Here is a 27,050-nt window from a genome sequence, read left to right on the forward strand (position 1 = left end):
CGTGCTGTCTTGAGTTGCCCTTCTCATTATCACTCCTTGCTGACCAAACGGGAAGCGAGGAAATGAGCCAGGTGGAATTCTTAAACCACCTTTCTCCTTACACAGTGGATGATTTTAAGTGTTACCAGTAGACATTTAAACCATAAATTACTAGTAAGCACTAAACATTTAACACTTAATAATGTCTTGAATGCTAATCTGCACGAAGGCTGTGTTCCAATTCTGCATTTTTGTCTCGGGCAATAATTAATGTCTCTCTTTCACTCTTCCCTATTTTATCAATGGTCAGAATCATTTTTCCCTGGAGGGCACTCTATGTAGAGGTGTGAATCTTTGTGGTGGAAGTTGAACTTAAGTGCTATGTCTATAGTATAATTTAAACACTTATTTATAATAAAATTCAAATAATCTTCCCTCATTTAAAGAACATGTTTGATCAGCCACAAGCTGCTGACCTTTCTGAGGATGGAGTTATTTTTCTTTAGACTTGCACATAATTTGGCTAATTGTTTGTAATGAAATATATAGGTCTTAATGAAAAGTTCTCTCAAAAAGGCTGTTAGAGAAACATATTCTTAATTGCTGCTATTTGAGATCTCCAAATTCGAAGATAAATATTTAACTAGTATCAAAACTGGGAATTTGTTTTCATTATAGGGTGATTTTAAGAACAAGCATTAGAAGTAGAAAGGAGTGTAAGAGACTATAAATAGGGGATTTGTGCAGTTAGTGCCTTCAGACTGTCTTAGGAATGTAAGATAAAATATTTATATGAACTCAGAGTTCTTGTCTTTTTTTTTTTTGGTCTGTTAAATCCACTAGACAAAAGAGAGGAAGGATAGAAGTGAGAGAACTCAAGTGATAGAGGAAAACAATTGGGTAGAAAATTTGAAATCAAAGTACAAAGTCAAGTGCGAAGTTCAGGGCATTAAAGTGGAGAGAAATTTTCGAGCTGTTGACTAATAAATTGCATGCAGAGAAGGGTCTGGAGAGCAGTTTCCTAGAAAAGGAATCATGAAGATCAAAAGCTGAACATGCCTTAACAATGTCATGCAGTTGAGGAAAATAAGTGTTATTAAAATGCTTTTGAGTGAAGAAATCTTTGCATTCCTGATGGTTGAAAAGCTTCAGTATCAGCCTGCAGCAGCATGCTTGAAGGAAGCGGCAGATCACCTGACGAGAAGCAAGAGGACAAAAAGATGGCTGACTGGTGTTTAGAAATATTAACCTCTAAAAGCAAAATGGTTGAATGGTTAAGGGAAGAAACAATAGCTATTTTCAAGTGTATAAAGTTATCTCCTGAAAGAAAGGGCATGAATTACTCACAGTATTGAGACAGAGCAAATAGTAGTGTGCTGAAATTGCAGTTGACTATTAAGGAAAGGGTGATTGTGCTCCCTGGAAAGGCTGAAAGATTTGTATAATATCTTAACAAATCCTTTTGTTTGAGGTGGTGTTCAGTGCTGAGCAGAGGGACAGGCTAACAAACTACGTCCTATTTTCTCTCCTGCTGTTCTAGTAGAGTTATTTATACACAGGATTTATGATGTTTTCCCTATCCAACCAGAAGTAATAAAGTAATGAACGGATAGCAGGTGCAATGGTTTTTGAAATAATTGACTAGGTAGCAAGAGCTATTTTGTGATTGAGCAGTGGGATATGAAGGATTTCCCTCTTAGTCCTCTGCAAATCAGGAAACTGTATTGTAGAGGAAGGAAAAGCAAACAAACTGCTTCTGTCCAACATAGGCACCTCTGACTGACTGATGAGATTAAGTTCACCTGGGTCTTGCTTGAGGGAATAGAGATGAAACAGTGGTGCTTGTCCCCTGAGCTATGGGAAATGCTCCCTTAGTTCAGAGGAGAGTTGCTTTTGTTTTGGTGTTTTTGGCAGCTTCCAAAGAGCCTCCATCTCCCGCCTAACAGCTGAGAGCTGAGCAGTTAGTGGGGTAGGATTACCACTTCAGTTAGTTACCCTTGAGCTTTGCTATTATGTGTGAAGGCTGAAAACCCCTATGGCTCTGGAAGTTAGATGAGAGACTTCATCCTGCAAACCTTTCAGCAGCCCTGATGTTTGTCAGTGAGCCAGAAAGGGATCTGGCTCTTGAATATGTTATTAGAAAATATTACGGATGGTTAAGAAAATTGTAAACATGGGTTGTGCTTGCGGATGAGAGTGGTGAGAAATGAGTGAAATAGCGCTCTATTCATCCTTACAGTAATTTGGGTTTTTTGAGCTGTGATGCTCAGTGGAAAATTGCACAGCTGATGCTCGGGGAAGCACCATATGCTTGCCTTCTTTTTTGTGTTTTTTCCTGCACATCTGCTTTGGTCCTGTTACAGACAGGATACTGCTTTGCTGGGATCTTTGATGTGACCTGCTATAGCTGCTGTTATTCCGGGGGATGAAACAGATGGGTGAGCCTGGGGGATCTCATCTGATTTATAAGTAATGGCCGAATTTTCAGAGCACATGCCCAGAAATGACAGATGTTGCTTTCTGGATCCTCCTCAGTCAAATCTACATCTTCTAGGTTCTCAGGGAAGCATCTCAGCCTTGAGTCATTCTGGATATGGCAGCCTGGATGTTCCCGTCTGAAAGTGGTAAAGTGATCCACAGTGCCAAACTTCTTTGTCTTCTCAGGGCTCGCACCTGAGGACCACAGCTCTCCAGCACAGCCACTGGGGCACTCAGCCAGGGAGAGCATTTGCTCCTCTGACAGCCTCTGTGCTCGCTTCTGGTGCTACTTGAAGCTTTTCAGAGTTGCAGGAGTAAAATGGAATTGATTCTTTCTATTTTCATCACTGCTTTCAGTTCTGAAAAGTAGGACAGAGAATAAGCTCATGGTTTTTGGCATCATAAAGCAGTTTCGAAGCAGTAGCAAGAGCGCAGAATTTGTTAACAGATTACAGAGATATTCTAACATCAGTGTATAACTTGGATCGCATTTTGGTTTCTTTGCCTCTACTGAGCTAAGATTTTTTTTATTTTTTTAATTCTAACTTGAAATTTAGACCTGCTGTAGTTGATGGAAATTGCACTGAGAAAGTGCTTTGGTGCTGTGGGGAAGTGAACTGTAAGGCAACCTTTTCCATGCTAGAAATGCACACTAGAAATTACAGAGTTTTTCTGCATCTTTCTTTTAATTCTCTAAGTCTGCCCTTGGGTTTTAAATATATTCAGAACGCATCATCTTTACCAGCAAGTTCTGCTAGTTTTCTATGCCTATTTTAACCAGAGCTTTTCTGAGGTGGACTGAGCTTTCCCGAGGGTTATCTGCCTTACAAAGTGGTTCCATAATGCACGCTCCTCTGAGTGCTCCCCTCCAGCATTGTGTACATTGTGCAGCGCATTAGCTAAGCTTGATGTGGCACTATGGAAGAGGTCAGGAGAGGCCATGCTTCCGGATTTTTCTGTTTTGTTCTCATGGCCCATTTAAAATAAGTTTTCCTTGACAGTAGGAGAGGTGGATGTGAAAAGGAGAAAAGAGAAACGTTCAGCGGAAGCGTGGTCACCGACTGTAGCTACCCGTCATGAGGCGGGCAGGAGCGAGTGCTTAGTCATCGCCGTGATGCGAGACTGACATTTTTCTTCAAGACACAAATGATCACAGGCATCAGAAGCTCAAATGACCCCAGGATAAAGCTTCAGCTCTTCTGTGTGCTTTAGTGGCATTTGTAAAGGTGCCAGGAATTGTTGTGAGTGAGCATTTAAGATTTGCTTTGTCACCACGGTTCTCAAGCCGTTAAAGTTTTAATCTGAGACCCCTTGCTAAGCTCCCTGTTCCTGTGGCGAGTGGGGTGTTTTGTTGGTTAACTGATCTGGGATGATACAAAGCTTCAATAATGCCATGGTTTTATCAAAGCTGATGAGCTGATTTACGTCTCCTCCTCCCTTGTCCCCTGCCACCCCCAAAAAACCTTCAGAAAGCTGGTAGAGAATGATCTCAAGTCCTGGAATGAACTCTACAGAAACGAAACTGCTATTATGTGAATTTGTATAGATAAAATGGCTATTATTACTATTTTACCCCAATTGTGTTTACTGTATAGAATAGAAAGCCCTTGGCAGCCCTCTTTTCCACACTAGCTTATTCACATTGGGTCGCTGTGTGGTAGAAAGCCCATTTGTTTGTCCTTTATCTCTGATATATGTGAAGGTCTATCATACCCTGCTATGAAGGCATCAGTAAATTGTCATTTAACATATTTAAACTAAAAGTGGTCTATTAGTTCACTGTTTTTGAAATTTTAAAGGCTTAACTATTAAATACGCTATTTCTAAATTTCTTAGTTGGATGACAATGCTCAGCTCAGCTGCAGCTGTTTTATTCCTTCCAAAAACACCGTGCTTGTGGGTGTGGATGATGCTAGAGGATTCACTAGAGAGAATCAGAGTAAACTTGGAAGGAAAATGGTGTTCAGCTTTGTAGGGCTATATGTCAGTTGGTTGTACAAGATCCAAACTAGCGTGTCTGGCTTGCTCCCTGGTTACTTTAGCCAAGGCTCGTTTCCTAAACCAGGAACCTGCACGAAGATGCCGTTGACAGGAGGTTATGCTGTCCTTCTGAAGCACTGTGCCTTTGCTTTCTAACAAAGGTGCTGTGTGCCTTGAGTGTAAAATAACATGCAGTTCAACCTGATCCCTAATCCAGATTTTTTTATTAAAAAAAAAAAAAAAGCCTTTTAACAATTGCAACAAAATAGTAGGAAGCAGTTGAAGAGTTTGATTCAATCTGTAGTGTTATGGTTGGTTTTGCTTTGCTGCTGCAAGGAGAAGCACATTTCATGGTGCTCGAACACACCCCACTTCCTTCCCCACCAAAATACCATCAGCTTCCAAAATTGCTGCTCTAGCAAAAAGCCCTGAAGGCGAGGAGCAGCCCATATGGGGGTAGGAGAGGCAGGAGGTGAGGATGTGAGAGTTGAAAGGATGCGTGTCTGATTGTAGGAAGCCATAACTGGACTAATTCCACAAACTCCTTTTCTTCAATACCCAGGTTAATTATTATTTGCATGCCTTGAAAATGGTGAGTTTGTTGCTTCTTGAGTTGCTGAAACACCTGCTCTCTGGATAAAAAATGCAGGCTGGAGCAACCCAACAGTCTTATCTCTGGCGTGTGACTTCTTGGCCTCCTTTGCAGCATGGAGCAGAGCTGATGAGTATCTTGTTTCATTTTGGGTTTTAATTTTTATACATTTCTTCTCTTCTAACCAAGATATATTTGTACTACATAGTGCCTTTTAAGTCAATTAGTTGTTACTGGTAGTAATAGCCTGTGAATTCAGAAACAGCATATTGGTGCAGATTTTGTGCAGTCTTCCCAGGATTTCTCTAGATTGGTTTAGTATAAAGTTGGCAGAGACCAGACAAAGAACTTTTTTGGTCCTGTTGTTTCTATTAACAGGTGGTTTGTCAAGCAGTCTATGCTATCCACAGGAAGAAAATAGCTTCCTGTGGATGCTTATTTACAACTGAATTCTCATTAAAGTCACTTTCAAAAGGACCTATTGTAAAGCCCTAACCTAGAGTTTCACAGTTGAATAGAAGGAAAAGCCTTAACTAAAATCTAGCCTTGGAAAATTAGCTAGGTGTGGACAGCAGGCTGAAATGTTCAGAGAACTATAGGAAAGCTGTTACTCTGCAGCGAAGTGTTCGAGGATAGGAATTACAGTAGCCGTGAACAGGTAGTGCTCAGGATAATTCCTATACTTGAGGTGTATGGAGTAATCAGCTGCGCGTTTGTACCATTGCTAGCAGGTGATGTGGTGGCGTAATCCTGCCTGGCCCCATCGCCGAGGGAGGTTTGTTTTGAAACTGGAATTAGTCATCACAAGGTCGGCAAATACGGTCCCCTCGGGAATGTGGAGTTAGTCCCTGCCCTGCAATGCAGAGGCTGCAGGTCTTCTGAGTAATTTAACATTAGTTAAGCAGAGGGAAAATTAATGGCTTGCCAGAAGTTTGGAGCAGATGCAGAAACAGACTTCTCTGTTCTGTGTGAGAGAGCCGGGGGGACTGGAGGCTGCTGTGACAACCTGAGTGGGTCTGACTCGGGATGGAGTTGTTTCAGAAACAGCCAGGAAGACAACGTGTTTCTGCATAGATGAGGTGGTAAGTGGCAAGATAAAAGCTAGGTTGGAGATGGTGAAATTGTGCTGAAAAAAGTGTTCTCTAACGCCATTTGAGAAAGAGAAATACTCTTTATCCCATTTTGCCCTGCACAAAAGTGTTCCGGTGAGTTAATCTGAAACAGTGAATAGGTGGGAGGAGGAAGAACACTGTCTCCTCTGCAAAATGTGTCTCAACTGAATGCCCTCCTCTGGGACAGGTTTTGCAATTTTACAGTTGCAGAGAAGGAGAGGATTCAGGGCTTTTGCAGAATGATACAGGTATATCTTGTGTCCTGAGTGGCTATCAAGATAGAAAATTGAGTATTTCTCTAGCCCTGTAAAGTAAGCTTTTCTCCTGGCCGTTTGCATAAGCTCTGGAGAGTGAATCTGTTTGCTTCTGAGGCTTGTTTTGACAGTTGGCCTAGGCCTCGTTGTACCCTGGCACCCAGACCTACGCTGCGACACCCTACAGGTCCATACCTGGGTTGCTGGCAAAGCCTTGCCAATGTGAACTTTTGGAATCATTTTGCAGCTTGACGTGGTTGCGTTGGGTAGGGTAATGCTCTCCTAGTCGCAGGGACGAGTTCATCCTGCAGCATGGCAATTTCATCCGTGTACCTCTATTCATAACTGGACTTTCAACAAAAGTGCATAATTGACATCTGCTCATTATTGGTTGAAGTGGTTAACTGTGGTGATCTGAGCAGGAGCATGATGATGTGAGCAGGAGCAACTGAGCCTGGTTTATAATCATAAGGAATGATAAATTCAACTTCCTCACAAACTAAAACACATTTGGTTCTCTCCATAGTACAAGGGGTCAAAAAGTAGTGTTTACTTTGCAGGCAGTTAATAATTCTGGCATAATTCAGAAGCCTCCCAATGTTCTCGGGTAAGTCTGTGCTCCAGCTAGCTGCCTTTTTTTTATTTTTTTGGCACAGAGTTTGTTTCAAACTCAATTCAAACCTTAAATTTAAACCGAGCATTTCTGTGCCAGTGGATGTGGAGTATAGGGCAAGTCTTTGAAGGTCTGGGTGGGTTGGTGCTAGAAGAGACTAAAATCCCAGATTCACTACAGGGATGAGCACCCCACACAAACTGTGCTGGAAAGGCCATCTGGCCCTACGTGATGGGGCCACAATGGAAATGAGACTATTTTTCATGCCCAGATGTCTGGGAAGATCTCAGAACTCTTCTGGCACTGTGTTTGGGAGAGACTGGCATTGAGATTCGCCTGGGAGTGAGGTCAGGAGTCTTGTCTGCTTCTGAACAGCGATACCTGAGTCTCTCCCTGGTTCTGCTCTGGGACACTGCTTGGGCTGCATGGCACGCTGCACCACACGGGTACCGCAAACACAGCGCTTCTGCCAGGTCAGTCCATTCTTCCCAGCAGCACTGCCGGAGTTCCTGCCTTCCCTTCTACCTGGTCACACTGCCAATTCTAAGTTTTTCCTACAAAGTGCACCAAAATAGGCAGCACAGGAATAACTGCCTGCTGAGTGACTGCCCAGATTGCAGTGACTGCACCAAGGTATCTGCCAGCCAGTGCCCATGTTATCTGGCTTTCTCCTGCCTGGGTCTCTCCCAGGAGGGTGTTCTCTGGCATGTTTGTAATAACTTGTTTCCCTGATATCTCCTCCTAGCCTGGGGGATAATTTCTATTTTCTTTTCCCCCACTTCCCTCCCAAAGACAAACCAGCCCCGCTCTGGGTTGCCCAGGTCCTCTCTGGCCCCGGGGCTTCCTTGTCTCTTGGCTGGGGCTGCTTTTGTGTGTGGCTGCACCTTGTGTGGGGGGGGTTAAATGAAGGTGGTTAGAAACCTGACGGGTGACATTTTATTTTATTTTTTCCTGTTCATTTTGAATTCTCCCTGAACTTGGTGAGAGCTGCTCTGCAGAGTAATGGCTTCAGGTAAATCACTGAAGCTTGGTTCTGTTGTTGATGAAGATATGCGATTTATATCGACTTCTCATTCAGACTGATGGACAAACCTCTTTTAAGGAAAAACATTTGCCTTTTTGTGAAAGAAAATTCAGTGTATGTAATATAAAACTCCAAGGAAATTTGAGGGCAGTTCTCAGCTACGATCCCAAATTGATGTTCCTTCGACGTTGCCATGACTGCGGCAGAGTGACTCATCCTGTTATGGTTAGCAATTTGCTTGTCTTACAAAGTCACCGGGGAAATAATTTTTCCATATCTATATGTACCAAGGCTGTAAGGTTTGCTATAGCAAACAAGACAAATAATATTTTGTGGTAATACGAGCAGCCAACTGGAAAACGAGACCAGTAGGTTCTATTCTTAGTTCTGTCATTAACCTTGGACATTTTCTTCAATTTAACTCAAGCTCTCCTTAGCTGTCTGTATACCAGAAAAAGTTATAAATACAGGAGATGGTTTTAGAAAGTAATTAAAATTCTAATGTTTAAAGTGGTCTGGAAATGTAAAATGTTCATAAATAATACTTCCAAAACTGCTGGAGTAGAGTCAGGCTATGTGGATGTGGGTTATCAGGTGAATGTGTGAGGGACGGGTGTGGCAAATGCTCCTGAGGGGCAGGCTGCCTCCCTTAGGGAGGGAAATCGGTCTCACCCACACTAGTAGGAATTCTGTCTTCCCCTCTTTGGGGCAAATTTCCCTGGCTAAGCCCAGCTCTGCTCATTGAATCCCAGAGCTGCCTGTACTTGTGGCATGCCGAAGGGTTTTAGGCCTGGTCTGAGGTTCCAGAGCAACGAGCAGCCAAGGCCGGCGACTTGCCTCAGCGTCGGGCTGCTGGGTGCCGGTGGTGGCAACTGCGTCTGCTGCCAGGGCAAATAGAGGAACTTCGCTGAACTTGAGCTTGATGTGGCATCTTTAGGAAGCTGCAGTTATGGCTATGGGAAAGAAATTACTGAAATAACATTGTTTAGCTTGTCCTCCTTGCTCTGCTATAATTTCTGCGTCAGAAGGTACCTGTTTGATCTCCCTTCCTCCTACAGGCACTGCAGAAATCAGTGCTAATATATTAAAGCTGTGAGGTTTCATAGTCTGTGGCAACTTTTTTCTTTTTGCAGTAAGATACATAAAATAATTCTGCTGGGCAGATTGACCCGTCACGATGGTCTTTTATTTGAAAGATGCAACCTGAAGCCCTTGTTCCTAGGGGAACGGTGTGTCTTTTTGTCCAAAGGCAAGGTAGCCGCTTGCTGCTGCTTGTGCTGCCTGGTACTTTGAAGATGCTTTGTCATTTCAGTTCTGTTTTTTGTTTTTGTCTTATGAAAGATTAGATCTGTTTTGACTTTGAATTGTTTGTCAAGGGGGGAATATCTAATGATTACTGTGATAATTCTCAATGCATTTAAGTATCTAATTTTCTTATATGGTAAAACATTTTTGCACAGCTGTTTAGAATAAATAATGCATTTTGCAAGTCTACCTTGATATTCCTTGATATTACAATTACTAGTCTTCTGCTACACCACTTGTTGGGAAATATTGATTATTGATGTTGGAGGTAGGCTGATCAGTTTTAAGGCTTGTTTGGCTATGGGAGCATTGGTTTATACCAAAGTCCACTTCAAAATGGCTGAGAGGGGGGAAAAAAAAATCTGTCCTGTCAAGGGAACCATGAAAGGTGATTTTTGGGGCAACATTTTATTAAGTATTTTGTTCTGATTCTGTGTATTTGTCCCATTATTCGAGGTATCTTAAATTGATTCCTGTGAGCTGACTGGTTCACAACGCGGGGGGTGGAAGCAGGACTGGTGGGGAATCTGAGTGCAGCCTTGAGCCTTTGTTACCTACAGAAGGTGGGGGGGGGTGCAACAGCCTCTCAACAGTGACAGGGACTTTCTGTGCTAGAGGTGCAAGTGTACTGCAGAGAGAGAATGGAAAATTTGATTCGACGTGTTTCCCCAAATAATTGGATTTTTTTCTTCTGTTGCCAGAGTAAGTTAAATATTGTTTATTTCTAGTAAGACTAAAATAAGGTAAAATAAATCAAGACAAATGATCAGTCACCATACATTACAGCCAGGAAAGAAGTTATCGTTACAAAACTGTATCTCCTTATTATTCAACTTGAGATAACATCTTACAGAAGTTTGAAAGTATCCATTTAGATGCATTATTTTTAGTGCACTCTGTTTGAATGTTTCTTTTCTTACCCTTTCTCTCTCATTGCTAGGTTGTGACTAGACTTATTCACTTGCTGGGTGAGAAGATTCTTGGCAGCCTTCAGCAGGGAGGTAAGACTCATTCCTGGACTATTCCCACCCATTCTGGTGCTTCCTTGGAACTAGATTTACATCATTAAATTCGGAAACAGAAAGTGCATTCTTGACAAGATATTTTGTTTCTAAATATTTTAGCTGTTGTCACAGCTAATTCATTATATATAAATACTTTTTTTTGTGGAGAATGGCTGAAGAAGTATGGAAGTGGAATGACTTGCAAATGAGAGAAAAATACTGCATATATGCAGTGAAACTTTCTTAAAATTTCTTGCAAAAGAGGAGCTCAAAGGGAGCACTGGAAATAACTGCTATAACAGACTTGAATCAGATAGTCATGCTGAGTGGCATCTGCACATTGACTGACTTAGTATGTCTGTGTTTGCATTATTTCAATGAATTGTCTGAGAGCAAATGATTTGTTATGCATTGTTTTGTAGGCTTTGTGTTTGTGGCAGAGGCAAAGCAAAGTGTATTTACTAATTGAAGTGAGTAGGAGGAAATTTTCCATACAGGTTGTTGTTCTTGAGCAGTTTTTTAAAGAAAACAGATGTGTGTTAACTACCAATAGTTTTGTGGGGTTCTCTGCTGCTCTGTTTTTTGTTTGTTTTAATACAAAAATTCTATGCTATTATTTTTATTGGTGTTTTTACAATATTCCAGAGAGATTGAAATTAAGTAGTTAACTCGCATGTTTTGGAGAGTGAATTGTGAAGTCCACACTTTTATTGAAGTCTGCTCTTTACTGTTTGGGTACACAGTCAGTTTTGTAGGAATCTCTGGTGATAATTGAACTTAAACTTTTGTGCATGCTGAAATGCTTTTGTGGCCTAGGGCAGAATCTGCACTGCTTAGGAATTAGGACGATATGTGATAGGCAGAAGACAGGAGGAAAACTAGTCAATCAGAGCATAGCTATTGAAGTTCTGAGGAAAGAAGGTCTGATGGAGATGAAAGAGTGGAACTGTGACATGTAACTTGTTTGAACCTGTAAATATCTTCTTGAAGATCACCTAAAAGAGAGGAAAAACTATTTAATGATCTGTAGAGAGCTATTTTAGAAGACTTGAAATGAATAATTCCACTGTTGAATACATCTGAAAAAGATTTATCTGGTGTTTCTTTTAGTCCGACAGTATACTACTGATCTTGCATATATACTTTGACTGAGTTCTTGTATCAATTACAGTATATCAAGTACTTCTATGTGTCCATATCAAGAATTTATCTTCATGGTACATGTTGCACCTTTGGATGAAATAAGATGAGTAGGATGTTAAGCTTCATACCATCTAAGTTAATATTATACACTTGCAGCTGAGTTGGTAGGTGCTAACAGCAAAGTGAGATTGTCTGAGAAGGCTTAAGGAGGAAAAGAAATAGTATAAAAATAAAAAAGAACAGTTTGTAGAACACACTCAACATTATTCTTTTCCTGAGCTAAATGATCTGGGAAGATCTCAATCTTACATGTTACATGCATCACACGCTTCTGTCAAAAGTGCTTTTCTCTGCCCATAGTCTTTTTCTTTACTCAGTTTACTGTAATATATTGCAGATACTTCCACAGTTGTTTTGTAGCTATTTTAGAGATTCCATATTTTATTTTAATACTCCTAGATACCTATCTGTAAAGATCCACATTTTCCCATCTTGGAGAATAGTGAAAATAGGTGTAGATACATGTTTCCTGTAGGAACCTTTTTGAAAACAGGTATTTACTTCCTTGATCGGGAATACCATAAAAAATGAATGTTTATTTTGGGAATATTTCAATACTGACAACAGATTTTGAGGTTTTGTTATTTCATTTAATTCCTCTTGAGAGGTAAATTGATGTCCATCTCAAAGCTGTGGCTGTTCACAGTCATTATGAATGCCTTTTTGTCTTTTTCCTAACGGGTCAAGTAAATGCACATTGTATTTTTACCTGTTCTCATCATCCAGATATTTTTAGCTTTGCCTAACTTTACCCACATGCTATGTCACCAGCAAAAAATGATGGAAATCAGTCTTTCTCCTGTTGTAAGTGAAATATGTGGGATCTTTCCTTCTTTGTGAAATGGAGAATTATTATTCTTATTTTTTTCCTTTCAAACAGGTCATCCTCTTGGGTTACACAGCTCGAGTAGCAAGTGGGATGCCGGAAATCCTGCCAGCAATCTCTCTACAGTAGCAATTATGCCAGTGTCTGAAGAGGTGCCACTTACTGCTTTTACTCTGGAGCTCAAGCATGCTCTCAGTGCTGTGGGTAAGAAGTGTTTACATGTTACTGCATCATGGAAAATAAATGCCTCTTTTTAGAGGTATAGCCAGGTACTTGTCAATTAGTTAAAGTGGGATTTGTGCTGCATTCAGAGGGGTAGCAGCACAGCCGTGCTCAAGATCAGACCCTTTGAAATCTCTTGCTGCATTTGATTTGCTCTTTTCCTGTCCCTAACATTTAATATTAGTAGATGACTTAAGACTCAGAAATATTAGCTGATTTGTCTGGCCTGTTGACTTGGCTGTCATCAGCCCTCCTAAGACTGCAAGCGCTTTCGTGGACAAATGCACCACCCATATACTGTCCCTTTTGAGAGCCCAATTTTCTCTCTCAAGTGTGAGAGCCCTTCAGACTTTCTTAATTGTATGTCTTGATCCAGCAAAGGATTTCTGATGCAGTTTTCTTTTGCAGAGGTATGTTGTGAGTAGCAAGTCTAACATTTGATAGAGGAGCCTTGTGTAGGAGACCCACCTAGGTTGGTACTAGAATTCTAAACAGTTCTGAATTATGCCTTCCCATACTGGCTTGTGTTACCTTGTTTGTTGCCAGCTTGTCTGTCTTGTACTCACAAAACCATATATTCAATTCACAATTGATTCATTAATTGCTACATCCGTTGGTGAAGTTGTATGTGCAAGTTTCAGGTGCTTACAAAACCAAGTATTCAATTCACACGTCAGTTCCAACTCTCTAGTACAGTTTGACATTTTTCTGAACATCCTCTTTTTATCCTTATACACTATCACGGATCTTGAGTAAATCTCCTGTAGTTCTTTGAATTGTTACTTTTCTGTCTCACAGCTTAGTATTTTGAAAAGTACAGGTCACGAGATGCTTGAGGTATAACCACTTACATTTATTGGTTATTTACTTTCTTGACCTCAAATATATCTAAAGCTGGCACTTACTATTCTGTTTAAAAATCTAGGTAAGCAGGCAAAGGAAAATGTTGTTGATGCTTGAACTCTTTCACCTTTTGAGATACAAATTTGTATGCAGATGATGGTGTAGATGTGTTACAGTGAATACTAATTTGTGGGTGTTTAAAGATTCCTCTTATTTTGAGGTGGCAAAAAAAATAAGTTTGTAACAGAACACAGATTTCAGCCATAGCTATATTGCTAATGGGTACTTATAATGGATTGTTGCCAGCCTGTTTTGATGGGTGACAGCACTAGGAGCCTGTAAATAAAACAAACAAATCTTAAGTACGTAAGAGGACTATTCAGAATAAAAATAACCGTTCTAGTTGAAAGCAACTAGAATGTAACAAACTAGGGGTTTTGTTTTGATCGCTTGGCCTTTTCTTGTGCACCCTTTTTCTTTTCTGCATCTAAACTGACGTCTGTGTAGTACTTGGCAGCTATAGATGGTACTATACAACCTTGGCATCTGAAGTTCTTGCCAAAATGGAGCAGACGGCTGCAGTGGGAAGAGGAAAGTGTTGTGTGAAAACACAGCTAGCCATATGGTTCCAAACACAGCTGGTAGACCAAGCTCTCTAGCCTTGATAGCCTCTGTTCATCAGGTCAGCCTATTGTTTATTCAGCCCCACAACTCTTGGAAATAGAGGTTAACCTCCTGCCAATGGTTTACTGTGCGTGTTTGTATGTTGCATAGTTTTGAGAGGTTTCTTGTGCAGGCTGCATTGTGTGTTTTTTTTGTTTTGTTTTGTTTTTAAGCTTTTCTGTTTTCTCCTTTATGATAAGACTATAAATCGTTTGGATGTTCTGTACTGGCTCATGACTAAGTGGTCTGGGCAAGGTGCTAGGCTTTTGGAATGAGTTTTCTTTTGACTTCTTGCATCAAAAAAAAAAAAAAAAGGCTCTAAGAGTCAGTGTCATGAACAAAATTTGAGTTTGGCTTGTGTTGATGTGCACATGACCAGTTAGAACTGTGTGTGTTTTACATGTAGGGAAATTGAAGCACTGTGGAAGATTTGGATTAGGACCTTAGTTAACAGCTATTATCTTGAAACCCCACGCCTCTGTCTGAGTGCTTACTTGCTCCTAACTTTCAAATTGTCAGATTAAGTCTTGGTTTTAGTTGTGAGCTCTGATTAGGCGTTACGCTTGACTATGGAAATGAATGGTGGTGTTTAATATGCTTGAAAAAGCTATCTAAAATTGTTACAAGATGTCATTTAATACTTAAGTTTGATCCATGTTGCTTCATTGCTCTGGCCTTGAAATATATTCCAGAGCAGTATAGGGTAGCCTTTGTATGTGTGAACTTTTATGGGACAAAAGCAGTTGTTTTTTTTAGCTTTCTACTGCAACTTTAGAGAATTCTTTACTCTTCCAGTTAATAGTATTTTAGATAAATGTTGCAGTGATGCTTAGAATCCCCTTGCTGCAGGGTGGAGATAAGGACAGAAGAAATTAGAACAGTAATACTGAGATCATTGCAAGAGCCCTAATGAGCTGTAATCACAGGAGATGGTCAGGTATTGGTAATTTTTGGGAGGAGTCTGCCATTGTTTCAGGCTGACCTTCATCCTGGAGAGAGTGGTCTGGATGCAGACTGGGTTGAACAAAACCTGCAAAAATGAGATTAGCGGATGCTTTGCTATGCCTGGGACTGGCACCAGAAGGCTATTACCAGTGCTATGAGTTGGAGCTGGTTTCAGCTAAATCTGTTTAACTGTTTTGGGATTTTTGTTTGTTTGTTTAATTTTAACTGCTTCCATCTTATTAAAGGAGTCCAATAATAATAACAAACAGAGTATCTAAATCCAATAGCAGAGGATTTGTGACAGCATTAATTAATATATACCATCTTCAGGAAAGGAAAAATAATTCAGAAAAAATAAGGTGGGGTCTAACAGTTTGGTTATTGATTCTGTTGTGTGGGTAGAATTTATTTCTTAACGTTAAGCTTGAAGTGGGGACAGTTGCACCCAGCCTGCTCTCCAGTCTGTGCTGTTGGGGCCCCAGAGCCTGCTCCTCGCAGGCTGGGCTCGCATCCTGTATGCAGGGAGCGCTGAGCACGCAGGACTGCCCACAGCTCTTTTCACACTGTTTTATCAACCATTTTGTGGTTTCTTTGAGATCTGGTGTTTCTGTGACTTATGATAATTCAGATATTGTTTCCAGACTGTGTCATTGTGTCCTAATTAAATACTGAAAGACGTTCGTGTTTCCATGGCGTTTGTTCTGTTAAAAGCTGGGCTGGGAAGCAGTTACTTGGTATCTGATGGCAATAACTCAACATGAATCTGTCTTCATTTCAAGAAAGGTCTGATTGTGAAATATGATCTGAGCACAGAGGAGAGCAGGGAAGTCCTGCGGAGCATGGTGAACCAGCGGCTACTTCATTGCTTCCTCACTTGGTTTGTTTTAATGCTTCATTGTCAAAGCCCTTTCTTTTAACCTTGGTCTCTGGGTCTCCAGAGAAAGAGGATGTAGAATATAAAAAGTAGGGACAGAATTTTCTCCTTCAGAACTAGAGTGAAATGGAAGTGGGCAAGTTGTGTACAGCTTTTGGTTTGGTTTGATTTGGTTTGGGTTTTGCTGTGCAGTTCCAGGTTAGGTTAACCATGTCGATGAATTCTGGTCAATGTTCCTTGGATTTATCTTACTTGTTTTCCAGTAATCCTTGTAGAGCTGGGAGCAGCCCATGTCAAAAAGCTCTTCTAAAACATTCATGTTTGGAAAAATGTATTTGCCTAACTAGCTTTTCATTTTTCCAGTGAGATCTTCTACTGAGAGCACCTAAAAGTACCACGTGGCTGTGTAAATTCTGATTTTACGTGAGAGCCCTCTGATCATATGAAACTTCAGTCTGAAGGAGAGAAGGATTCAAAACCAACATATACTTCTCTCTTCTTGTTTCCGGCCCTTTTAACAGCTATGCTCTCTTGTGGTTCCTAAAAAAACATATACTGTATTAGAAATCTCACTGAAACGTTTTCACTAAAAAATATATTGGAGGTTTAGTGTGCAACTTCACCTGAATTTCCCTTCTTTACACACAAATTAAATTTAAACATTAAGTATTTTCTGTGTTGAAATGAACGCGGTGCCGGGAACCCAGCGGAGGCTGGTACTTTCTGCTGGGCAAAATCTTCTAACGCTGAGACATCAAAACCCTTTATCAGTTCTGTGTCTTTGACAGATAACTTTGTAGACTTTTTGTTAGGTGCAATTTGATGAAGTCCAGGAAAGTAAGTTAGCTATAATGAAACTTTCCACAGTGCATTTTGTACTGGGCAGTACCTTTACGTGTCAGTATTTTACCCAGGTTGAAGTGGGTTTGCAACCATGTCTAAGCATCAGTTACCATTCCTTCTTTCCTTCGTGTGTTTCCCAATTCATATTTGATCCAACTTTATTTGATTCAACTGAGGTGTATGATTTCTCTATTATTAGAGATAGAACTAGGGCATCTAAATTGCCACTCCTTCACATCTTGTGAAAGTGCTGTTATATGGAAAAGAAAAAAAAAAAAAAAAAAAAAGAAAGTCAGTGCCATGCTTATCTTTAGAAAGAAGGGGAGAGGTTTATGTCTCTCATGTGATGCTTACAGCTTTTTACTGGGTCAGGATTTGAGACTGGAAGCCCTGCTGAAGTGCTGCCTCAACCCTGTCATTTTCTTAAAAGATGAAATGAACTAGACCAGTGTTTTGTCAGTGTTTTTTTTTTTTTTTTTTTTCCCCCTCACTTCTCTTTCATGGGCTTGTAGTTTTGTCCAGAAAACAGATGACTTTGGAGCACCAATTTAGATGCTCCATGCGGTTTCTCAATGAATCACGATCATCTGTGCCTGGGGATTAGGCTGCTGCCAGGATTCAGACTCCCAATGAGTTGCTGACAGAAAAGTCTCTTGGGCTTTTAAAAGTCACTACCCCTGGCTTGGAAATTCATGAACTGCAAATTGCCGGAGGCTTGGAGAATGTCATTAAGTTTTCTTCACTCATGCCCAGCAATCTGTTGCTGGTTGTAGTCAGAGGGACAATAGTGGGCTAGATAAATATTTAACGTTACCTCCTATCACCTTTCCTGAGCTCTTAACTTTGAGGTGTTAACCCTATGTCTAGTCCTATGGAAAGAACAGTTCCTGAAGGGTGCAGGCAGTGGTGGGAGGACGGAGGGACGCTGCCACGAAGCCAGGGGCAGCTGTAAACCACCTGCGGGGCTGATGTCAGGTGTGGAGAGAGCATCGCGTTATCTCCTGATAACATGTTGAAGATCCAGGAGGACATCATCTCAGACGTTCCTCCTACTGGTGTGGCTGTGCGAAGGGGATATACCTGAGCAATTTTTATTACTTCATTGTTCTCATCAGTTTAGTTTAACTAACTATTTTGGTCATTCTATTTTATGCACTTGAGAACGCATATGTTGATGTTGTGATCACGTTAATGGAGGGTTATTTAATGGTTGATTAATTGGGAGCTTGCTAGGAATCGGGCGTGCAGAGCAGATGGTTGTTGCTGCCGAAGCAAAGCAGTCGGTTTGGCTGGAGGCGTCCCCACGTCCTGTGCTGGCTGCGAGCGATGGGCCGCATGTCGGCGTCCCGCACTGCTGCTGTGGGGTGCTGGGCAGGCCCCCGAGCTCACAGCTGTGTCTGTACACACCGGGTGGGAACCAGGCAGCCCCTTCCCAACCAAACAAGCGAGGCGGGTGGATGTGATCTCTTGGTGCCTCTTCAGGGCTCGGTAGAGGCCCCATTCAAGAGTGGTGTCTGTGGGTGAGGTAACTCATCCTGGCTGATGTCAAGGTGCATCTGAGCTCTACAGAGTCTGCTTTTTGCTGTGTAGGAGAGGCGTTTGCTTGGCTGGCTCACAGTGCTAAATGGCTTCCTCCTGGGGCAGGTGCCCCCAGTGCCTCAGCCCAGTGTGGTGGAGTCTGAGCTCCTTCGACCTTCTTAGATTCGTGACCGGGTGCGGGGAGGTTACTGGCAAATGCGAAGGTGGAGCACTCTGTTCTCTCCTTATCGTTAGTCTCTCTTATTGGACACTTTTATGGCATTCCTCAGCTCATTTTACATTCCTGGCTGTTAGTCCTTGCCTGCTAAACTTCCACCACAGTCATAAAACTTAGTAAGCCGCATATCCTGGCTGAATATTTGGTCCACATATCATTTCTGTTTTGCTGAGAACTTTGACATGTTAATGAACACAAATGACAACTCTGATGTTGAATGCTTTTTCAAAATTTACCTGCCCTTTATCCCTTACTGTCTTCATAGTATGCAATGTCACAAGTATTTCTTCTGGGAAACCTCTCTTAATTCCATTACTCCATCCGGAGTTGTGCTAGTGCAACTAGCTGAACGGTGAGCCACAGCAAAGGATCAGCCAACGTTAAAATGCCGTGGTAAAAAAGTCCACGAGCAATGGGGGCAGATCCCTGCAGACTGCTCAAACAGCACAAACGGAGGGGAGGCACAGGTGTAAGGACCGAAGGGCAGGTTAAACCACTTCTGCTGCTGAAATATTTATGATTTAATTCCCTCTATTGTAGACCTTTTACTTTCAGAGGAATCAGCTGCCATTTCTTTGTCCTACCCTGTTGGAGGATGAGGAAATGAATTTCAACTCTCAAGTCATCTTCCTTTCTGTGATTTCTTAACAGCTTTTACTTTTTATATTTTTTTAAGCTCTGCCTATGGAACATTTTTGTCTATTTTTATTTCTTCTTATCACTAGTGTAAAAAAAAAAAAAAGGAAAGCATTATTTGGATGTTTGAAAATACAAGATGAAAGGTTTGAGCTTTTTCCATCTCTAACACTAAACTGTGTTAAAGCAGCATGAACCCTAGGCAGGAGGAATTGAGCATTATAGGTGAAATAGATTGCCGATTGCCACTGAAGGTCGAGGTGGCTAGCTCTAGGTACTGTACTTGTGGGGTGGGTTGAACATCTAAATGTGGAATTACAATGCTTTACCATGTTGTTCATTCATGGGTTCTTGATTTTTACTAAATATATAAGCCGTGCTGCTTTATTACTGCCTTGAGAAACTACACATGATTAAATGTTTTGATATTTCGTACTTGGATTTCAGTTTTTATTAATTGAAGAAATGAAAGATTACATTAGGAGAACACTAATACAAAGAGATTGCTGTTTCATCTTTGGTAAATGTGAATTTCTCAATATGAGACAGGTAATCTCTTTAGGTTTGAGGTTAAATCTTTACATTTTCTTTGGTTTGCTTTTTTGTATTTACCTGCAACTATTCTGCAACCTCCACCATGCATGGCATGTATTACTGCCGAAAAAATAGAATTTCTAATTTAAAAAAAATGAGTAAAGTGCCTGCAAGAAGCTACTTTTCTGAGTACTGAAATTAACTCAGACACTGCTATCACCAGATGTGTGCGTGTTTATCTGTAGTGGAAGCAGTGTGAATCAGACTGCCCTATGGATTTTGGAGTCTTGGAGGTTGGCAGTGGTATAGATTCCTGTTGCTGTAATAAATGGAAAGTACTACTAGAGAGCTTTAAGGTTTAACTGGGGAGTTGTTTCACTGCAGCATGAACAAATTATATATTTCTATAGGTCAGTGAATTAATAGCTTTTTTATTTGAAATCAGATTTCTGGGTTTTCTGTGATATGAGTATTGTGTTCATGGCATGAAAATGCAGCTGCAGTAGAAACCGTTATTTTGTGTGACAGTGAGGAATTCAATAAAAGAGCTTTTAGGTTGGGACTAATGGCATTCACAGCTCTGGGAATGTGGAGAATGGGAAGATGTTATTGTAGATAAGCGTGAAAATTTTTGTGAAGACTTTGTGCTAACTTTCTTCATTGTCAACTCTAATCAGTGCACTTAGCCATCATGATCTTCAAAGAAAATACACAACTGCATATATGATAGTGGTATAGCTATACCACTATACACTTAATACAGTTCATCAGGAGGTGAGCGGCAGGTGTTCACATATGGAAAACTGTTCTTTTAGGTCCTGCTTTGCTGCTCACAAGTGATAACATCAAACAGCGACTTGGTTCTGCTGCCCTGGATAGGTACGTGCCTTCTTCATTGTTTATGGAAGAAATGTATTAAGGTGGTCTTAAAGATGGTCTGTGCTGGTCTTACAAATATACAGTGTTTAAGAATAAAATCCTGTGTTTTAACATATATTATGCTACATATATGTAATCAAGCATATTTGATGATCATTGTGTTTGAGACAATAATATTTCAAGACTACTTCGTTCAAATGTGTGTTTTGCTTTTTTCCCCATAGTTACTTTCTCACTTGTGCAATTGGAAAAGCTGAATTAGTCCAAGTGGGTATCATGTACTCCCTAGGGAAGTCATGGAAGCCCTACTGAAGTTAGGCAGCACCGCACCGTCTTTTCTCTGTGCGCATATCTAATGGTATAAATAATGGAGAAATAAAAATGCATGAGCCTGGAAACGAGGGTGGATAAGATAGGTGTTTTGAACTTAGATTGGACGAGCAAGAGATGAAAGTTTCTGACGCCCTTCAAATTTTGTGCTTGACGTGTAAGATTTCTCTCCACTCTGGCAGGAGCTATGCCATAAAACAATTTTTGTTGTTGTTATTCTTTTCTGTCCCCAGTATCCATGAATATCGACTAACGAGCTGGCTGGGACAACAGGAGGATATTCACCGTATTGTACTCTACCAGTCAGACAGCACTCTTACTCCATGGACTCAACGCTGCATCAGGCAGGCTGACTGCATCTTAATAGTAGGACTGGGAGATCAGGAGCCTACTGTTGGAGAGGTGTGGAAATAACTTCTTCCCATATTAACAGCGCAGATCAAAGAAGGTCGTTTAACACAAGTGAATTTTTGGGGATTTGATACCCACTGAAGCATAGATAATGAAATGGTCATGAGAAATATGTTATAGTTACAAGAATAATTAAATGAGGATTCTCAGAGATGGCAAGCTTTATGTAAAAGTATTTCCAGATAAATTCCAAAGAATCATTTAGGTCAGTGGTAAATCAAAAGCTTTAAAGCAATATGTCAGTCATGTTTCTTTGCAGGATCTCCAGATAAGCAGATAAAGTCTCTTCTTGGTTGGATTTCATGGTGTGTGTATGTATGTAGAAAAAAAATAGATTAAAAAATCTGTTGTACAAATAATTTAATGTATTTTGTTACAGACTGTAAGCCTTTTTTTCCCCCCCTATTACCTATTTTTAGCTTTGGTATTTTACTACCAAAGTTTGTTGACCAGGCATATAAATTCGACAATAATTGGAAAAGTGGGTTTATTAGGATTGTGAAGTGCAGAGTATGACCTCCAAAGAGCTAGGGACCGTTAACCATCTGCAGCATTCTCGTGCGTCGTTTTGTGTTGGTTCTTTATGTCTGCATGTGGGAGGCAGGAAGCACGGTAATGTCAAGTCACAATCAGTTGCCTAAAACAAGAAAATAAGGAAGGCAAGTAGGAAAAAGTGGTCTGATTGGAAGTGGGGGGAAAAAGCAAAATATGCTGAACATTTGTAGGCTTAAGTATGGCACGAGAAGCAACCTCATTCAGCATGAACAGCATGCATCTGTGCTGTGCATTTAATGGTTTATGTTTTAGGTAAAAAGTGTTCATTTTTAAGCATTTCAAATTTGAAACCTTGTCTAGTTTTAGAGTTCTCTTTGCTGTGTAAATCCACAGCTATCAGTGTAATTGACTAAATCGATCTTGTTTGAGTTTCTTAGTGTGCATAGAGGTCTGCAGATTAAGTTATGGGGTCGGAAATATTTGCATGTATATTCCCCAATACAATATTGTATTAAATAGATAATGGAGCAGTAACAACCTGATGCCCAAATTCCTTTGATGTGTATAATTTGCTGTAGCTGGAGAGGATGCTGGAGAACACAGCGGTGCGAGCCCAGAAGCAACTCATCTTGCTCCACAAAGAAGATGGACCCCTGCCTTCCCGAACTGTGGAATGGCTCAATATGAGGAGCTGGTGTTCTGCTCATCTTCATCTCCACTGTCCCCGCAGGGTCTTTTCCAAAAGAAGCCTGCCAAAGCTGGTAAGAGATACCACAATTTACTATAGGAAACAGAAATAAGGGGCTCATACCATCCTGACGGTTTCGTGGTTGTCTATTTGATATACTAAATGTTGAGTCAAGGTCACATCAATCAGTAGAAGTATCCTCATTGGCAGGATCCCTGTGCTTGAGAACATAATGCTAAAGCAGAAATGGTGTTTACTGGTGACTAAATCCTTGGTTAACAAAGAGAAATATATCCACAGAAAATACTGTACTACTCTGAAATTCTCCCAGCTAATATAAAAGTATGGGAGATGTAATTGATGACTGGAACTGTTTAGATACTTCACACAACAATAGGGTTAATGAACTACAGCTATCCACTTTTTAACAGTAGGCTGTAACCTGCCTTTGAAATGATCATCATCTTATTCTCTTCTACAGATAGAGATGTATGAACGCGTATTCCAGAAACCACCAGACCGCCACTCTGACTTCTCTCGCCTGGCTCGTGTTCTGACTGGAAATGCAATCGCCGTGGTCCTTGGGGGCGGAGGAGCCAGGTAGGTCCAAGGACCTTCTCTGGTGTCTACTGCCAGAGGTCCCAGCCTATTGGTGTGCACCCTGTGGCTTGTCCTGGACATGTGGTTGAGTTACTGCAAGGTCCTAGAGCACCACTGTCACTGGGATGTATCTGCACAGATTGTTCAGAATAGCAGGCATTCTGTAAAATCAACACTGATTTTATTGTAAATAACATTTTGGGGAGACACCGAGGAGATGCTTTTGTTATGCAAACATAACTGTGTGGATTTGTGTTTGGATTTCTGCAGAAGGAACACGAGTGATTATAATGACTTGAGCCCTCTCATAAGTTGGGCTTAATATCAGGAGTTGACCAGGGCAGTAAATGTGACTTCTTTCGTTTGCCTGCACTATGGATTTATCCCACTGGATTCTTACACTAGAAAATGTCTCTCAATATTTCAAAGGCCCCCAAAGTACAGACAGCAAGAGGAATTATGCCCCGTATCATAAAATCATAGAATTGCTTGGGTTGAAAGGGACCTTACAGATCATTTAACTCCAACCCCCCCTGCCACAGTCAGGGATGTCACACCCTGATCAGGTTGGCCAAGGCCCCATCCAGCCTTGCCTTGAACACCTACAGGGATGGGGCATCCACAGCTTCTCTGGGCAACTAGTTCCAGTGCCTCACTACCCTTAGACTGCAGAATTTCTTCCTAATGTCTAATCTAAATTTATCCTCTTTTATTTTAAGACCGTTCTCCCTTGTCCTATCATTATCTACCTGAGTAAAGAGTCTTTCTCCATCCTTTTTATATGACACCTGTAAGTATTGAAAGGTCGCAATGAGGTTCCCCTGGAGCCTTCTCTTCTCCCGGCTGAACATCCCCAGCTCTCTTCTCCTTTCTTCATAGGAGTGGTGCTCCTCTACTCATCATAGTAGTCCTCCTCTGGACTCATTGTAACAGGTCCACATCTTTCTTGTCTGGGAGCCCCAAACCTGGACACAGTGCCTGGACAGAAGTGGGGCCTCATGAGTAGAGGGGGACAATCACCTCCCTTGACCTGCTGGTCACACCTCTTTTGATGCAGCCCAGGACACACAGGTAATGGGAGAATGTACTCTTTGTGATCACCTGAAACCCCCAAGTACCTTTACACTTCTGACAGCCTTACTTTTCAATAAATAAATAAATAAATATTTTTGCAGGTGCAAAGGCAAGATGTGTGCTGAACACTCCTATTAGAATTCCAACTGAGTTCTAAGTGAGCTTTGGAAATAGATTATTACCTATGTTTTTCTTTGTAGTTCCTTTTTTACTTTGACAGTTTTCTGTTGAGACAAACATAGAATTCAGTAGCCCTTTTTCTCAAGAAAGCACCATCTTCATTATCTTCATTGCCATATTCTTGAAGCCCTTCTATGAAACAGTGCTTTGAAATACCTCTCATTTATATTTATATATTTATATATATAAATAAGCATGTAGACCATCTATTTAAATCCATGGAATTATTACATTTTTGTCTTTGGGCCAGTGCATTCTCATCCTTTGAGGGGAGTATTCACTACAGCAAAGGTTAGAACTCATTTGTGACAGCTTGTTCTGATTAGTCACTTGATGCTGAGAGAGCCAGCGCTTTGGCTGTTTCTTTGAGTGTCTGTAAAGATGCCTTTATCGTGCTTGCTTTCAGTTTCCTCACCTAAGATGATTGCAGTGTTCCATTTCTGAGATAAGTATTATCCTGTGGAGACACAAAGTAAAGCAGAGAAAGGGAGCTTGTACTTAATCTGGGTATCTCAGGAGATTTCTGATCAACTGATGTAAAGCACTTGGTTCCTTGTTTTTTTGTTTTGTTTTGTTACAAGCTATCTGATATCTCTCTTTACTGAAGCCTGTGTCATGCTAAAATATGTACACTTCTGTATTTCTGGCAGCACATTTTGCTCATTCCCTTCCTTTCTTCCTTCTGTAAACACTGCTGTAATTTTTACCAAACAATTTATTTTTTTTGTCCTACTTAATAATTGCAAGCTACCACCTGCTGGTTTTCAAGAGCGGAGGTAAGAAAGAGCAGGCTTATTAGAGCCTGTTTGTTGGTCCTGTGCATCTTCCTCCACAAATCTGAACCATTGCACAGCTACTGCCTTGTGTATAGGTTTTCTGGATGCTCACCACCCATTCGGCAATGTGACCATGTCTCATTAGCCATTAATTTGCACACCTCTGCATTTGTGCAATATGGAAGACTTTAGGAGGATTAAATAGCAGAACAGTGTGTAAATATGATACTTCCTTCTTTCTCTGAAACCCTGTTTATATCGTGGTCCCTAATGCTTTTACCAGAACGTGGATGGTGGGAGCATTGTGTTTTCAACAGAAAGGTACTTGTGTGCTATTTCTGTAACTGAATTGTTGTCCAAATTGTGGGTGGATGAAAGATGAGGATTTTTTAAAATTGTTTTCAAAGTGAGAGTATAGTTAATATCCTGGGGAAGGGACAAGGTTATTCTGAGCTCTGTAAAAAAATCTGTAGCTTTGCAGGTCAAAGTAAGTTCTTAGGTCCCCGTCTCTAGTAACAAGGAGACTTTGAGAGACTGTATACTATGATCATCCTGCAATTAAAGCCTATTCTGTATTAAAAACGTCATGATGAGTGGCCACACAGGCTACTGATAGTTAGTCTAGCCTTTGGTTAATACCCTACGTGAAGTAACCTCTTATCTTGTTCTAGAAGCATGAATCATATTGGTCTCAAAAAAGAGGGAACTGAGAGTTACAGGGTGCTGGCTGATGGTTATTTCTGTTAAAGGTATTGTGTTCCGTGACTAGTAATATTTATTTAGTTATTTCTGGCATGTTTGTCTGGCTTCACTGTGATAGTTCAGGAGGTTTTACTGGAGCAGCTTCCTAGTAATTATCTTTGTGGTTTGTCATGACAGAAGGCGCATAGGAACTAAGGGTTTTCTTTCTCCTGTAAGTTTAAAAATATAACAAATCAAAGTGATACAGTTCTGGAATTATAGTATTTTTGCTTTAGTCAAGTGCTAACTTGAGTTAGAAACATCGAGGAGTTTGAAGGAAGACACAGGGATTTGAGTTTAGAAAAATAATACCCTTGAAACGTAGTTGCAAGAATAGTGACACATCAAACCCTGCAATAGAGGCACGAACCACCCATAAATCATTCTCAAGAGTTTTAGCCATCCCACGTACAGCCCACCCTTTCTTGCATTTTCCATAGTTGTCTCAGCAAAGCCCTTTCAAAACTAAAATTTATGGAGGGTAAATAATTAATAAAGAAGTAGCTGGGAATCCCTAGGGCTTTGGAAAAAACCACTTGGTTGTGATGTTTCGGAAGACTGACTGAAACAAAATTGTGATGACAAGCGTTGTTGTTGATTATGAAGGTATCATTCTAGGAGTGAATTTGCTCCAATTCCACATGGGCATATTAGGAAAATACAAAGCATGAGATGTATTTGCTTGGGGATTTTGATAAGAAGCTGTATTTCTAGTAACACATGATTTAAATACATGATGTGCATAAGATATGTTTATTGAGAGGGAAAGAGCTAAAAGAAGTTAGCTGCCTTTTTTGGATGTGCTGGCTGAAGTAAGGCCTAGTAATCAGCTGTGTGTTCGTGCCAGGCAGGCACATGGTGCTGGTGACCTTTACCAACTGGGACTCGTGGAGTCTGCACGTCCTGCTGCTGGCTGTGGCTCTGCAGCACTCTGTGCCTCTGCTGTGCCTCTCCATTCTCTCCTCTGCCCTTTCAGGCAGAGCATTTCAGCCTCCCCCGAGGAACTGCTGCTGAAGCATATTTGTGGGTATTTCATCAGGACATCTTTTCTTTTCTCCTCTTCCCATTTACTTTTCTTTTCAGACTTATCATTTTGCCTCAGCTCTCGATATGTCAAGTACTTTTTCCCCACTGCTTGTTCTTGCTGACCCTAAGGCTTTGACTCATTCATGCCTTTTTATTTGAGGCAC

General features: G+C 40.9%; 1 protein-coding gene across 1 annotated transcript in view; it reads left to right on the forward strand.

Annotated features, from left to right (window-relative positions):
• The window catches only part of PNPLA7 (patatin like phospholipase domain containing 7), a 125,195-nt gene that overhangs the window by 50,545 nt on the left and 47,600 nt on the right, over positions 1-27,050 (forward strand). The window contains exons 21-26 of the mRNA XM_068657334.1: positions 10,278-10,338; positions 12,425-12,574; positions 20,502-20,565; positions 21,129-21,297; positions 22,380-22,562; positions 22,971-23,089. Of these exons, the coding sequence (XP_068513435.1) occupies positions 10,278-10,338; positions 12,425-12,574; positions 20,502-20,565; positions 21,129-21,297; positions 22,380-22,562; positions 22,971-23,089 (746 nt within the window). The remainder of the gene's footprint in view (positions 1-10,277; positions 10,339-12,424; positions 12,575-20,501; positions 20,566-21,128; positions 21,298-22,379; positions 22,563-22,970; positions 23,090-27,050) is intronic.

This window comes from Anas acuta, chromosome 20 (genome assembly GCF_963932015.1).
Source record: "Anas acuta chromosome 20, bAnaAcu1.1, whole genome shotgun sequence".
NCBI classification, from domain to species: Eukaryota; Metazoa; Chordata; class Aves; order Anseriformes; family Anatidae; genus Anas; species Anas acuta.